General features: G+C 42.6%; 1 protein-coding gene across 1 annotated transcript; it reads left to right on the forward strand.

Moving 5' to 3' along the window:
• The first annotated feature begins 15,773 nt into the window (after positions 1–15,773).
• LOC129700598 (putative nuclease HARBI1) lies at positions 15,774–16,468 on the forward strand. The gene has a single exon (XM_055641217.1). The coding sequence runs from the start codon at positions 15,869–15,871 to the stop codon at positions 16,466–16,468; it is 600 nt and encodes a 199-aa protein (XP_055497192.1). The 5' UTR covers positions 15,774–15,868.
• The last annotated feature ends 325 nt before the right edge of the window (positions 16,469–16,793 follow it).

Here is a 16,793-nt window from a genome sequence, read left to right on the forward strand (position 1 = left end):
TGAAATAATTATTTAAACAGTTGTACATTAGTGAATCAGTTTAAAAGCAATAGAGACACATAGAACATGAAGAGGAACAGAGCAATAGCAGAGAAACATTGAGACCATGTTAATAAATACAGTAATCTGTTCTCATTTATTTATACTTCCACGCACATCCTTTGCTGATAAGTGGCTACCTATAAAATGTACAGCGCAATCCCCTAATGTCACATATAAATATTGGCCAGCCTTAAACCTTCTGCTGTTTTCTATCAGATCTTAGATATTAAATGAAGCAAGCCTGACCCCAAACAGGAGTGAAGTCTGCAAAGGTGGCATGGCATCTGCCCAAAAGATTAACTATCTTTTAAACGGTTTCACTGTTTTCCTATAAAGAAAAATGCCTGGAAAATTAGAAGCCTCCAAGCTCATGATTTAGCATTGCATATTTGCCAGGAGTTGCAAGCTCAATGAAGAATATAAGTAGACCACCCATCTTGTTGGTAAAGACAGAAATAAAGGCACACAGGACTTGCACAATAACAGTTTGGCTGTTCCGTGAACCCTTGTGTAAGCCACATCCCCTGCCCAATATAACTCACTGAGAGTATATACTGTCTCAGTGGCATCCGGCTACGTTCAAGGCACTTCTAGGTAAGCAACGCCACCATTGCCGGCTTGGGTTCCGTCTTGCCGTTGAGGCACTTGCTGCAGCGCTTGGTTTTCTGGATAAGTTCTGTTACCATTGTCGCCTTGTTTCCGATGTAAGCCTGAATGATCATACAATGATGTGGAAAAGACAAACTGCCTTGATTGCACTAGGGACTGAGTACAGAACTGTAAGTCAGGGAGTGTCAGTATAGCGAATAAAAGATTATATCCGACTCCTCATGAAACCAAACTCAGTAAGCAAGTACAATTCATGGGTGAAATCTTGCTGAATTCCTTGCTATTCATTTGAGTATGCCACTGAGAAGAGAAGGCCACCTGACCCACAGATATAGGAACATGCTGTGGTTCTAAATAGCTGATGACATTCCAAAATGTTTATTTCTCAGTAACCAGCAGTGGATGAAAATTGCTGACTTTTTCCTGAGATTTACTGAAACATAGAAACATAGAAAATAGGTGCAGGAGGAGGCCATTCGGCCTTTCGAGTTAGCACCGCCATTCATTGTGATCATGGCTGATCGTCCCCTATCAATAACCCGTGCCTGCCTTCTCCCCATATCCCTTGACTCCACTAGCCCCTAGAGCTCTATCTAACTCTCTCTTAAATCCACCCAGTGACTTGGCCTCCACTGCCCTCAGTGGCAGGGAATTCCATAAATTCACAACTCTCTGGGTGCAAAAGTTTTTTCTCGCCTCAGTCTTAAATGACCTCCCCTTTATTCTAAGACTGTGGCCCCTGGTTCTGGACTCGCCCAGCATTGGGAACATTTTTCCTGCATCCAGCTTGTCCAGTCCTTTTATAATTTTATATGTTTCTATAAATTAGAATGCAACAAATCACTAGCCTATAAATGATCATCCAATTTAAAATGAATCCCATTTAACAATCTTGTGTCAAGATTATAGAATTACATAATGGATAAACAGATGTGATTTTAATCAGCATTAAACTAAAACAAAACAAATAAGTAATGCAATGCCACTAAATTGCCAGAAATGGGATTAAACAGAATTCTGATTTGTCTGGCAATGGTGCTTGGACAACTTAGGGCCAAATTCAAACAAATGATTCCTACAGCCGTATGTTGTATATCCTGTATGGTGCATTGCATTGAATTTTTCATCCTAGAGGTTATGCAGGGCAAATAACAAACTGAAATATAGTAATCAATCCTATCAATTTCTTCTATAACACTCTACTCCGCCTGGTGGATCTTATCCTCACTCTCAACAACTCATTTGACTCCTCTCACTTTCTCCAAGTTAAAGGTGTAGTCATGGGCACTCACAAGGGTGTTAGCTATGCCTGCCTTTTAATCGGTTATGTCGAACAGTCCTTGTTCCAAATGTACACCGGCACCATTCCCAACTATTTCTTGCTACATTGATGACCGCATCTGGGCTGCCTTGTGCGCTCATGTAAAACTTGTTGATTTCAATAACTTCACCATTAACTTTGCCCAGCCCTTAAATTCACTTGGACTGCATTTGACACCGCTCCCACTTTTCTTGATCCCTCAGTCTCCATCACAGGGGGCAGAATATTGACTAACATCTATTACAAATCTACCGACTCCCACATTTATCTGGACTACAATTCCATCTTGCAGAAGCCTCTTGCAAAAACGCCATCCCCTACTCTCAATTTCTCCACCTCTGCTGCATCTGCTCCCAAAATGAAGCTTTCCATGTTAGGACATCTGTGAGGACCTCGTTCTTTAGGTTTTCCCCTGCTGTCATAGATGTAAACCTGCGTCCCCTCTGTGTCTCATCGTTCTGCTCTCGCTCCCCCCTCCCCCCAAGGAATAAGGATAGTGTTCCCCTTGTCCTCACCTCTCACTCCACCAGCCTCCGCATCCAACACATTATCCTCCGACATGTCTGTCACGTCCAACGTGAACTCGCCAGCAGTCACATCTTCCCATCTCCACCCCTTTCTGCAGAGATTGCCCTTCCACAACTCGATGGTTCACTCAACCCTTCCCACTCAAACCACCCCTCCCCCCATATACTTTCCCCGGCAACCACAGGAGATGTAACACCTGTCCCTGTACTTCCACCTTCACCTCCATCCAGGGACCCCAGCAGTCCTTCCACATAGGACAGGTTCACATGCACCTCCTCAAACCTCATCCACTGCATCTGCAGTTCCCGATGTGAGCTCCTGCGCATCGGCAACTGTTTTGCCGAACACTTGCACTCGGTCTACAAAGGCCTTTTGGATCTACCAGTTGATACCCATTTTAACACCATACTGACCTTTCTGTCCAGGTCATGATATTCCACTTGGATAGCTTACTGCTCAATGGTATGAATGTTAAATTCTCCAATTTTTGTCCAATCCCCGTCTCCATTCTTCCCCCACACTCACCCTTCTTTCCTTCCTGTAGCTTAAACATTCAAGGGATAGTTGTATTTGGCTCTCAGGGCTAGGGGAATCAAGAGATATGGGGAAAAAGCCAGAATGGGGTACAGATTTTGGATGATCAGCCATGATCATATTGAATGTTCGAATGGCCGAATGGCCTACTCCTGCACCTATTTTCTATGTTTCTATGTTTTTTTAATTAGTTACTCTTCAATTCTTTTGTCTCCCACCTGGTGTCTCATCATCTCTGCCCTTTATCTAAACAGCTGCTTAAAACCACCTCACCTGTATCAATCTATTTTCTACATGGCTTGTATTGCCCCTCTTCTCTTCCAGCTTTCTTTCCTTCACCGACAATCAGTTTGAAGAAGGGACTCAAAACATGTTCTCCAGAGATGCTGCCCAACTCGCTGATTGACTCCATCACTTGCTTTATTTTAAAAAAAAAAAGAGCAATTCTATTTTAAAAGGTTGGCCAAATTCATTGGCCTAAAGAAAAGTACAGTTAAAGTAAAGGGGGAAATCTGTACAACAGGTATTAAAGCAACAATCAGTGTGGTTACCTGGGTGAGATTTTTCCACTGTTGCCTAAGCCCTTCAACCTGAATCCTCATTGTGAATAGTGACTGACCTCACCATCCATACTTGCCACTTGGATTTTTCATTATTTTATACTCACCGGATCCCAATTCTGATAGCCAAATGAGGACTAATTTTCAAATGATTCTGAAACTGAAATTCAGATGCATTTAAAACTCGCTAAAATAAAATAAACAATCAAACACACATTTTTGATAATCATTTGAAAATATTTTTTTAAATGCCCCAAAAAATGATTAAACAATTAAAATCGTTGGACCAAGTGCAAATAAGTCAACACTTGAAATTTATTCATTCCTTTATTTCTTGGAGCTGCAAAACTTACTTTGAAGTTAATGGGGATGCTGATTCTGCCAAAGTGTTACCTGATTGAAGCTGTATGTGCAGATTCCTAAGTATAGGTGCTGAGAAATCTTTGCATGTTTGTGTTCCATTGTTCAACTCCATGTGGACTCTGGCAGAGTCACTACTTATAGAGTACATAAACTCACTTGAGCCTTGTAAGCTTAAATGCACATGTGCTGAAGCCCAAAATCGTTTGCACTCACAGGGCCAATTGCAAACAGTGCATTGCAGGACCGCTTGAATTTCCCATGGGGATTCATGTTGAAGGGTCTTGTGCAACAGTGTAAAATGGATGATAGGGAAATGACAATCCATTTTATATCTCTTCTAAGTTTTATTTCAATTTACCTAATAAAAAGAAAGCTAAATAGAAAATGTTATGCCCTATAGCAAGTATTGAATGTTTACTTTCCTTATCTCTGTAAACTCGTTATCACACTTTACACTTCCATATCTCCATAAACTCATTTTCACACCTTATCTCTGTAACTCGGTTTCTCACCTTACACTTCCTTATCTATGTATCTCCCTCTCCCCTGACAGTCTGAAGAATGGCCTCGACCCAAAACATCACCCATTCCTTCTATCTAGAGATGCTGCCTGTCCCGCTGAGTTACTCAAGCATTTTTTGTCTATCTTGAGTATTGCCTTCTGCCTGGTTCAAAACAGAAAATCATGGATAAGCTAGTCTTCTGAAGTCATTGAATTTCATTTGTTGTAAAAAGACAAGTCGGAAGAAACATAGAAACATAGAAACATAGAAATTAGGTGCAGGAGTAGGCCATTCGGCCCTTCGAGCCTGCACCGCCATTCAATTTGATCATGGCTGATCATCCAACTCAGTATCCCGTACCTGCCTTCTCTCCATACCCCCTGATCCCCTTAGCCACAAGGGCCACATCTAACTCCCTCTTAAATATAGCCAATGAACTGGCCTCAACTACCCTCTGTGGCAGAGAGTTCCAGAGATTCACCACTCTCTGTGTGAAAAAAGTTCTTCTCATCTCGGTTTTAAAGGATTTCCCCTTTATCCTCAAGCTGTGACCCCTTGTCCTGGACTTCCCTAACATCGGGAACAATCTTCCTGCATCTAGCCTGTCCAACCCCTTAAGAATTTTGTAAGTTTCTATAAGATCCCCCCTCAATCTTCTAAATTCTAGAGAGTATAAACCAAGTCTATCCAGTCTTTCTTCATAAGACAGTCCTGACATCCCAGGAATCAGTCTGGTGAACCGTCTCTGCACTCCCTCTATGGCAAGAAGAGACAAGGGTGACTTCCAATGGAAAGCTGTTAATCTGTGATACTACTTTTTTCCATTTTTCACTGATGCTGCTACAACTACAACTCTGCAATTTCTTATGGTCTTGGACAGAGCTGTTCCCAAATCAAGCTGGGTCGCAGCCCGACAGTATACTTTCTATGGTACATCTATAGAGGTTTTTGTAAGAGTCATTGGAGACATGCTGACTTTTCTCAGTCTCCTAAGTAAGTAGAGGTGTTGATGTGTCTTCTAGGCTGTCGAATCATTGTGGTTGGTCCATGACAGATTGTTTGTTACATTAACACCAACAAACACAGAGCTCGCAACCATTTCTACCTCGGGATCATTGGCGCTGATTGGGGCACGTACTCCACCACGCTTTCTGAAGTCAATGACTAGCTCCTTCATCTTGCTGACATTGAGGGGGAGGTTATCGTCCTGATGTTATGTCACTAATTTCTCTCTCTCCTTCCTGTACTCTGTCTCGTCTTTGCTCGTGATCCATCCTACCATAGTGGTATCATCAGCAAACGTGTAGATGGAGTTAGAGCCAAATTAGGCCATACAAACGTTAGTATGTTGGGAGTACAGTAGGGGGCTGAGAACACATCATTGCAGGGCACCGATGTTGAGAGGTATTGTAGAGGAGGTGTTGTCAACTATCCTCACTGGGTCAGAAAATCGAGGATCCAGTGGCAGAGGGAAGGTGACGGGTGCTGATTCCTAGATCCAACAGTTTGGAGATGAGTTTGGATGTGATTATGGTGTTGAATCCAGAGCTGTAGTTATCTAGATGTTCCAGAGATGAGTTTAGGGCCAGGGAGATGGCATTTGCTGTGGACCTCATTGCAATCCATGGATGACACAGCTGTAGCTGGAGTCATGAATATTATTAATAATACTGGACTTCTTTTCCCAGTGTAAAGAAAGTTATTTTCTGGAGCATGGGCTGTTATTTAGAAAAGTACATTTATTCCCAAGTGCAGATAAAAAAATTCCCTGAGCTGGTGGAGACAGTAAATGCTCTCACAAAGTTCATTGGGTCCACAAATAATGAGCTCATATTCTGTAAAGTGAGACTAGTCCCATTCCTTTCCTCAGTTTTAAGATAAATGTTCCATATCTGTATGAAAAGCCAAGTTTTAAGGACTTGATAATCAAATCAAATTTCCTTCAATGGACAACATTAGAACGGCCTGGAATTAATTACAAATTAATTAATCAAGCCCCAAAACTTTTCCATCCAAGGTTTCATTTTTCCTCACTCATTCATTGTGAGGAAACCCTGGGAAATTCCTGCCTTCATTTCCTACAGCTAATCCCGGTTGGACACATCTGGGAAGTTTTTGATTTGGCAAATCATTGAAAATGTAAAAACTAATGCCAAATTTTCCTGGCTAAGAAAATAATAGTTATCTACAATATTGCTGTTGAGTAATCTGCAACTGTTGTTGTTGTTATGCATATTAATTTGTGTTTATGCTCTCCTTGCAATATCACGCACAGCTAATTATTAGTTGCAACATCACTTTTATTGTCTGCAACACCTTACGGAGGGACCCTTAGTAGACCAAGGACACTAAGAATATTGTGTATTATGGTAATGCAATGATATCGCCACACCCTTTAATCTTGCTATTCTCCTGTAGGACTGGTGAATTCTGCGGTGAGTGGAAAATATCCAGCCAATGTATAAAACTTTGGGTAGATGTTCCATACACACATTTTGTTTGTTAAATGCAGCTTCTGAAATGTTGTCTATTATTCAGCAGAATACAGTTCACATCTAACCATATAACCATATAACAATTACAGCATGGAAACAGGCCATCTCGGCCCTACAAGTCCGTGCCGAACAACTTTTTTCCCTTAGTCCCACCTGCCTGCACTCATACCATAACCCTCCATTCCTTTCTCATCCATATGCCTATCCAATTTATTTTTAAATGATACCAACGAACCTGCCGCCACCACCTTCACTGGAAGCTCATTCCACACCGTTACCACTCTCTGAGTAAAGAAGTTCCCCCTCATGTTACCCCTAAACTTCTGTCCCTTAATTCTGAAGTCATGTCTTCTTGTTTGAATCTTCCCTATTCTCAAAGGGAAAAGCTTGTCCACATCAACTCTGTCTATCCCTCTCATCATTTTAAAGACCTCTATCAAGTCCCCCCTTAACCTTCTGCGCTCCAGAGAATAAAGACCTAACTTATTCAACCTATCTCTGTAACTTAGTTGTTGAAACCCAGGCAACATTCTAGTAAATCTCCTCTGTACTCTCTCCATTTTGTTGACATCCTTCCTATAATTGGGCGACCAAAATTGTACACCATACTCCAGATTTGGTCTCACCAATGCCTTGTACAATTTTAACATTACATCCCAGCTTCTATACTCAATGCTCTGATTTATAAAGGCTAGCATACCAAATGCTTTCTTTACCACCCTATCTATATGAGATTCCACCTTCAAGGAACTATGCACGGTTATTCCCAGATCCCTCTGTTCAACTGTATTCTTCAATTCCCTACCATTTACCATGTACGTCCTATTTTGATTTGTCCTGCCAAGGTGTAACACCTCACATTTATCAGCATTAAACTCCATCTGCCATCTTTCAGCCCATTTTTCCAAATGGCCTAAATCACTCTGTAGACTTTGGAAATCCTCTTCATTATCCATATGCCTTAATGTTGTGCATTCAGTACACATATCAGGGTGAATTGCTACTTCAATGTGATTTTTAACATGCTTTACATCTCCCTGATTAAATTGAGCCTTAAGAGTCTGAAGAAGGGTTCCGAACTGAAAGGTCATGCATCTAATTTTCCCCAGAGATGCTGCCTGACCCGCTGAGTTACTCCAGCACTTTACATTTATCTTCAGTATAAACTAGCATCTGCTGTTCTTACATAAATTGAGATTTAATTTGATGCTCATTTATATTTTCTCAGCAGTTGTAGGAAATAGTTGAAACACAGCATTTTTAATATGTGCAAGTATACCTGGGAGCAGTATGTAAAGGGATAGTTTCTTGACTTAAATTATTAAGCCTTAGGTCCTCAGCAATTAGGCAGGTATCTGGCTTGCTGCCTTTGCAAATAAATGAAGGCCCTAAACTAGGTCAAGCATGTTTTTTAAATCAAATCATGGGATACATAGCCAGCGAAGATAATAAAAAACTCTGTAAGAAAAGGATAGTTCATACACTAGTGCAGTGAAATGTTTTAATGGTTGCATGAATAAAAATGCATGACAAATTGGCAGATTATTATCTTGGAGGTGCACTGAGACACAAATAATAACTTATACAGTTACATTGTTCAGACTCACTGGCACCACAGTCCTGGAGGGCTGCCACTGGTGAGTGGTACACAGCAAACTAAATGTGATGTGGGCCTGCTGTGCAGTTTAAAGAATCTGGTAAAATATTTTAGTCATGCGCTAAAGATAGACACAAAATGCAGGAGCAACTCAGCGGGTCAGGCAGCATCTCTGGAGAAAATGGATAGGTGATGTTTTGGGTTGAGACCCATCATTTGAGTCTGAAGAAGCAGCAGTACAGTTTCTGCCTTGGAGTGGCAGAGACCCAGGTTCGATTCTGACTACCGCTGCTGTCTGTATGGCGTTTGTATATTCTCCCTGTGACCGCGTAGGTTTTTTCCGGATGCTGCGGTTTTATCCCACATTCCTACGACGTGCAGGTTTTTGGTTAATTTAGGTTAATTGGCTTCGGTAAAATTGTAAATTGTCCCCAGTGAGTAGGATGATGCTAGCTTACGGGGTGATCGCTAGTCGGCGTGGACTCGGTGGGCTGAATGGCCTATTTCTGTACTGTATTTCTAATATCGAAACATAGAAACATAGAAAATAGGTGCAGGAGTAGGCCATTCGGCCCTTCGAGCCTGCACCGCCATTCAATATGATCATGGCTGATCATCCAACTCAGTATCCCATACCTGCCTTCTCTCCATACCCCCTGATCCCTTTAGCCACAAGGGCCACATCTAACTCCCTCTTAAATATAGCCAATTAACTGGCCTCAACTACCTTAAAGAATCCCGACCCAAAACTTCACCTATCCATTTTCTCCAGAGATGCTGTCTGACCCACTGTTACTCCAGCATTCTGCATCTATCTTTGGTATAAACCTGCATCTGCTGTTCCATGTTATTACAGTTAGTCATGCGTTCCTCTGTCCCCTCTCCCCACTTTGAACTAATTTTCTCAACCCAACGTCTCCCTACTACAAGCCCCTTTAATGCTACCTTCCAAGTTTCTTTCTCTCCCAAGGAACGTTCACAGCCCACTCTCCCTTCCTCTCTTCAAGTCCCCATTTTACAGCATCTGCATCCCACCATCTAAATCTTTCACCTCTACCATTCCCTCTACGGCAGGAAAACACTATGCTTCATGGCTTCACCTCCAGCGAGGTATATACAGTTGTTAGGTGTTCGATCTGCTGTAATTCAGAGTTCACCTTGGAGCCCTGCTAGTTTCATAAATCCCCAGGCCTGCCTGTGATAAAGGTGATACTTTAAATCTAACAATGGGGGATAAAACCCAAACTGCTGCAAATTGGCAACTTGCTGCTTCATAATTCTTATGAGAAATGCTTAACCATATAACCATATAACAATTACAGCATGGAAACAGGCCATCTCGGCCCTTCTAGTCCGTGCCGAACACTTATTCTCCCCTAGTCCCATCTATATAACCATATAACAATTACAGCACGGAAACAGGCCATCTCGGCCCTTCTAGTCCGTGCCGAACACTTATTCTCCCCTAGTCCCATCTATATAACCATATAACAATTACAGCACGGAAACAGGCCATCTCGCCCCTTCTAGTCCGTGCCGAACACATATTCTCCCCTAGTCCCATATACTTAAAAATCTATTGTGCTCCTGCAAGTAAGAATTTCAGTGTTTTGTTTCGGGACAAATGACAAAAACATGCGTTTGACTTGACTCTTGAAATATGGAGCAACTCAGCAATGGCACGCTCATAGTACCAGGCAGAAAATTTCAAAACTTGTTGCTAATCTTACTGAGACAGGAGAACATGCGTCAAAATCTACTGCACCAGAGTGCGTGGCTCAGACATTTCACATGATCACATAAAACATGAGCATTGTACAATTGTTGCTTGGTAACATACCCTCAGTTATGTCTTCATCAGCTATTTCCCCAAAGCCAACGACACCAACATGGGGCAGGATACCAGACCTCAGTTATGCCCTGGTTGAAACATACTTCCTGTTCTTACTTGTGGAATTTAAAATATGGAATCAACTGCAGCAGCTGGTGCTATAAATCCGAACATAATATACTGCCTCTAAGAAAGTAATGAGTATATATTTTTATTGTAGATGTCATTCAGATTATACCACTTTGGTTCAGCTGGGTAATATATATGATTCAAGTACAGTCCAAGTGCGCAATTTTTAAAGGAGGCATTAAATGTGTTCCAGAATCTGATAACTCTCTCAGTTCACAATAAATTGTTTCAATGCCTAATCAAAGACATCTGCACATATATATCATCCAAGCCAAGTTATAAAATAAGACCTTCGAGACATGTAGCCATGTATGTGAAGGCCACCACATGTCCTTAGAACATTTTAAAGGTAAAAACAAGAGATTGTAAACGTTCCTTTTTTGACCTTGAACCATTTTATAGGCAAATAAATATTCTTGAAACGTTGTTATTGTAATGACGAGATCAAAGCAGCCATTGTGCAGGACATTGTGAGGGAAATGGCCTATTTCCATCTTGTGTTGTTCTGTTTGGTCTATGATACAGCTGGATCCAATAAGCAGCAATAAATGAATGAACAGGTAACCTGTATTAATGAAATTAGTTAAGGGATGCCTATTGATGATTCTTCCTCTTAAGCTTCAACACGGTGAAGGCAGGAGAAGGACCTCAGCCGTGCTCTTCATTTGTTTAGTACAATTTGAGAGGTAGTAGGTTAAATCAGAAGGTTCAGTGTTGCAGTTGAACAAAGGGGACTATGATGGCATGAGAGAGGAACTGACCAAGGTCGACTGGAAAAGGATCCTAGCAAGAATGACAGTGGACCAGCAATGGCAGGAATTTCTGGGCATAATCAATACGATGTAGAATCATTTCATTCCAAAGAGGAAGAAAGATACTAAGGGGAGTAAGAGGTGACAGGGAAGTTAGGGATGGAATAAAACTAAAAGAAAAGGTGTAAAGTATAACACAGCATAGAGTAGTGAGAAGCCAGAGGATTGGGAAACTTCCAAAGGTCAACAGAAGGTAACAAAAAGGGCAATACGGGGTGAAAAGATGAAGTACGAGGGTAAGCTGACCAAGAATATAATAAAAGATAGTAAAAACGTCTTTAGGTATGTTAAGAGACAAAGATTAGTAAAGGCAAATGTGGGACCCTTGAAGGCAGAAACAGGTGAAATTATTATGGGGAACAAGGAAATGGCAGTAGAGTTGAACAGGTACTTTGGTTCTGTCTTCACTAAGGAAGATACAAACAATCTCCCAGATGTACTAGAGGACAGAGGATCTAGGGAGACAGAGGAACTGAAAGAAATTTGCATTAGGTGAGAAATAGTATTGGGTAGACTAATGAGAGGGCACTTCAAGAGGGAGCGCAGCGTAGGTTTACAAGGTTAATTCCCGGGATGGCGGGACTATCATATGCTGAGAGAATGGAGCAGCTGGGCTTATACACTCTGGAGTTTAGAAGGATGAGAGGATATCTCATTGAACATATGAGATCGTTAAGGGTTTGGACACGCCAGAGGTAGGAAACATGTTTCCGATATTGGGGGAGTCCAGAACCAGGGGCCACAGTTTAAGAATAAGGAGTAAGCCATTTAGAACGGAGACGAGGAAACACTTTTTCTCACAGAGAGTGGTGAGTGTGGAATTCTTTGCCTCAGAGGGTGGTGGAGGCAGGTTCTCTGGATGCTTTCAAGAGAGAGCTAGATAGGGCTCTTAAAAATAGCGGAGTCAGATTATATGGGGAGAAGGCAGGAACGGGGTACTGATCGGGGATGATCAGCCATGATTGTATTGAATGGCGGTGCTGGCTCGAAGGGCCAAATGGCCTACTTACTCCTGCACCTATTGTCTATTGTCTATTGTCTATTGTCTCTTGAGACTGAAGGCTGATAAATCCCCAGGGTCTGATGGTCTGCATCCCAGGGTACTTAAGGAGGTGGCTCTAGAAATCATGGTGATCATTTTCCAATGTTCTATAGATTCAGGATCTGTTCCTGTGGATTGGAGGGTAGCAAATGTTATCCCACTTTTCAAGAAAGGAGAGAGAGAGAGAGAAAACAGTGAATTATAGACCAGTTAGCCTGACATCCGTGGTAGGGAAGATGCTGGAGTCAATTATTAAAGAAGTAATAACCGCGCATTTGGATAGCAATAAAAGGATTGGTCCAAGTCAGCATGGATTTATGAAGGGGAAATCTTGCTTGACTTATTTTCTGGAACTTTTTGAGGATGTGACAAGTAAAATGGATGAAGAAGATGTAGTGTATCTGGATTTTCAGAAAGCCTTTGATAAGGTCTCCCACAGGAGATTAGTGGGCAAAATTAGAGCACATGGTATCGGGGGTAGGTTATTGACATGGATTGAGAATTGGTGGGCAGATAGGAAACAAAGAGTAGGAATAAACAGGTCCCTGTCAGAATGGCAGGCAGTGGTGAGTGGAGTGCCGCAAGGCTCGGTGCTGGGCCCGCAACTATTTACAAGATTTATTAATGATTTAGATGATGGGATTAAAAGTAACACTAGCAAATTTGCAGATGACACAAAGCTGGGTGGTAGTGTGATCTGTGAAGAGGATGTTGGGAGGTTGCAGGGTGACTTGGACAGGTTGAGTGAGTGGGCAGATGCATGGCAGTATAATGTAGATAAATGTGAGGTTATCCACTTTGTCAGCAAGAACAAGGAGGCAGATTATTATCTCAGTGATGTCAGATTAAGAAAACGGAAGTGCAGCGAGGCCTGGGCGTCCTTGTCCACCAGTCACTGAGAAACAACTTTTTCACCCAGAGAGTTGTGAATTTGTGGAATTCCCTGCCACAGAAGGCAGTGGAGGCCAATTCACTGGATGAATTTAAAAGAGAATTAGATAGAGCTCTAGGGGCTTGTGGAATCAAGGGATATGGGGAGAAGGCAGGCATGGGTTTCTGATTGTGGATGATCAGCCATGATCACAATGAATGGCGGTGCTGGCTTGAAGGGCCAAATGGCTTCCTCCTGCACCTTTTTCCAAATTTCTATGTTTACTTCCAAGGTGCTGCATTGCATTGTCTGGGTGGGTTAATCAAGTCTTTAGAGTTATTGTATTGTGGGATTATTTTATCAGAGATTTTATATTACCATGCCAACAGGAGATTGTGGACAGAACAACAATTCCATTATAAAACATGAAGTGTTGGAATAACTCAGCATAACTCAGCATGTCAGGCAATATCTCAAGAACATGGATACGTGATGTTTTGGGTCAGTGCCCTTCCACAGATTCAGACTGAAGAAGGGTCACGATGTTGCCTATCTATGTTCTCCAGAGATGCTGCCTGACCTGTTGTGATACTCCAACACATTGTGTCTTTTTCTGTAAACTAGCATCTGTTGTTCCTTGTGCCCTCAATTCCATAACGTTGAAAAACGCTGTTTTTTGAGTAGTGATGCAGCAAAATTCCTAGCAGCCTGCAATCTTAAAGGAAACAAATGTTTCCCCTTTGTTTTACTCTGGTCTGTTGTTGTAGGTGAATAGCACATTTCTAGGGATTAGGAATTGATGCTTCCACAGTGAGAAAATAAATCGCTATTTAAAACAACATACACGTACTAGGTGAATATTGCATTTGGTAATAATACCTCCGATTATTAATCATGCTGGACACTATAAACCAGTTGAATAAGTGATATATGTAAGTAAGTAAGTTTATTGGCCAAGTATTCACATACAAGGAATTTACCTCCGCCCACAAGTAACAACACGACATACAGTTACGAATGACTCAGAAAACATTAAACATTAATAATAATAAAACATTAATGATAAAACGCCATTGATCAAGCATGTGAACCAACAAAATACCAGATCAAAGGGAGGCTCCAGATTTTTGGCTGTTGAGTAGAGCAACTACTCGTGGATAAAAACTGTTTTTATGTATGGCTGTGGCATGGCAACTTTCACAGTCCGGAGTCGCCTTCCAGAGGGAAGTGATTCCAAGGGTTTGTGGCCAGGGTGAGAGGGGTCAGAGATGATCTTGCCCGCTCGCTTCCTGGCCCTTGCAGTGCACAGTTCATCAATGGAGGGAAGGTTGCAGCCAATAACCTTCTCAGCTGATCGAATTATACGTTGCAGCCTCCAGGTGTTGGGCTTGGTGGCTGAGCCAAACCAGACCATGATGGAGAAGGTGAGAACAGACTCTACAATGGCCGTATAGAATTGGACCATCATTGCCTGTGACAGATTGTGCTTCCTCAGCTGCCGCAGGAAGTACATCCTCTGTTGTGCCTTTTTGACTGTGGAGTCGATGGTGGCCCCCCACTTAGGTCCTTGGAGATGATGGTTCCCAGGAACTTAAAAGACTCCACAGATGTGACTGTGGTGTTGTTGATGGTGAGTGGGGTGAGAGGAGGGGGAGCTGTCCTAAAGTCTACAATCAATTCCACTGTCTTAAGAGCATTGAGCTCCAGGTTGTTGCGATGGCACCAGGACACCAGCTGTGACACTTCCTGTTTGTAGGCAGATTCCTCCCCATCCTGGATCAGTCCAATTAGGGTTGTGTCATCCACAAACTTGAGAAGCCTGACAGAGGAGTCTGTGGAGGTGCAGTCATTGGTGTAGAGAGAGTAGAGGAGAGGAGAGAGTACGCAGCCTTGTGGTGCTCCTATGCTGAGGGTTTGCGGGTCTGAGATGTGCTTTCCCAGCCTCACATGCTGCTTCCTGTCTGTCAGGAAGCTGGTGATACACCGACAGAGGGGTTCAGGCACAGTCAACTCGGAAAGTTTGGAGTGTAGTCATAGGCCTTTTTCACGGGGCGACTTGACGCAAGATGTAACCAGAGTGAAGTGGTCGTGGTCTAGCACGATATCACACGATATAACGGGGTGGTAGACAAAGAGTTCCCACGGTACTCGGCATTTCTGTTATTTGTGCGAATGACTTGTCCGTCTCCCGAGCTTTCCCGTTAAATCTTGAATGAACATTGTAACTGTCAAGTGTAATAAAATCATCACGTGGCACAAATGATGTCACTTTCTTTTCACACACTATAAATATCCTCCCTTGGTTGAATTGGTTCAGTTGGAGACATGCCTATACTAAGTAGTTTCGAGTACAGGATGGTGGTTTTTTTCATTGATGCGCTGTATGCAGCAGCCCACTATGTACATCGAGGACGCTTGCGTGAAGCCAGAAGGGTGAGATTAATTAAAAAGAGAATCAAGAGGAAGTCTCACTGGGTGAAGCCCCTCTTTCAACGGAGACCTCAATTTGGACAATATGATCAGTGCGAAGAGGATAAAAGTGCATTCACAAACTTTGTCAGAATTTCACCCGAGTTCTTTAATGAGCTGAAGAATAATTTGGGACCTCTGCTGAAGAAGACAGACACTGTAATGAGAAAGGCACTGGAACCAGGGTTGCGCATAGCAATCACCCTCCGCTACTTGGCCTCAGGCGATTCTTATAAAAGTCTATCTTACAACTTGATTGTCGCCACCACCACCACCATCTGTGGTATTGCCCGAGAAACCTGTGAGGCGATCATCAAATTTTATTCAGCTGAAGTGATGGAATGCCCCACTACACCAGATGTGTGGAAGAGAGTGGCGCTGGGGTTTGAAAACAGGTGGAACTTTGCTCACACATGTGGGGCTTTGGATGGCAAGCATGTGGCAATTCGTAAACCACCCGGAGGTGGCTCAAATTATTTCAATTACAAGAAATTCCACTCAATTGTACTCTTGGCGGTGGTTGATCATAACTACAACTTCCTGTATGTGGATGTGGGCACACCTGGAAGTGTTGGTGATGGCCGGATTTGGAAAGAAACCTGGCTTGGAAAGAGAATGGAAGGTGGAACAGCAGGCATGCCTGATCCAGAGCCTCTGTCAGGAGAAGACAGCCCGGACATCCCATATGCGATGGTTGCTGATGACGCCTTTGAACTACGGCCCTGGATTATGAAGCCATATCCACTAGAGGAATCTAACTAGGGGACAGAGGATCTTCAATTACAGGCTGTCAAGGGTCAGGACGGTTGTAGAAAATTAGAAAATTATTTTGGCATCTTGGCAAACAGATTTAGATGCTTGCTCAAGACAATGGAGCAGAAGCCCAAGAATGTGGAGAGTATATTATATGCAGCATGTGTTCTGCACAACCTGATCTGAATGAGAGGTGCACCTGCTGGATCAGCAACATCCATCCAGGACGGTGACGTGATAGACAGTGAAACAGGGGGAATAACATTAGGTTCATGGAGAAGGGTGCAAACAATGCGGAAATGGTGCCACTGCAGCGTTTCAAAGGTAACTCGGG

The sequence above is a fragment of the Leucoraja erinacea genome, chromosome 9 (assembly GCF_028641065.1).
Source record: "Leucoraja erinacea ecotype New England chromosome 9, Leri_hhj_1, whole genome shotgun sequence".
NCBI classification, from domain to species: Eukaryota; Metazoa; Chordata; class Chondrichthyes; order Rajiformes; family Rajidae; genus Leucoraja; species Leucoraja erinaceus.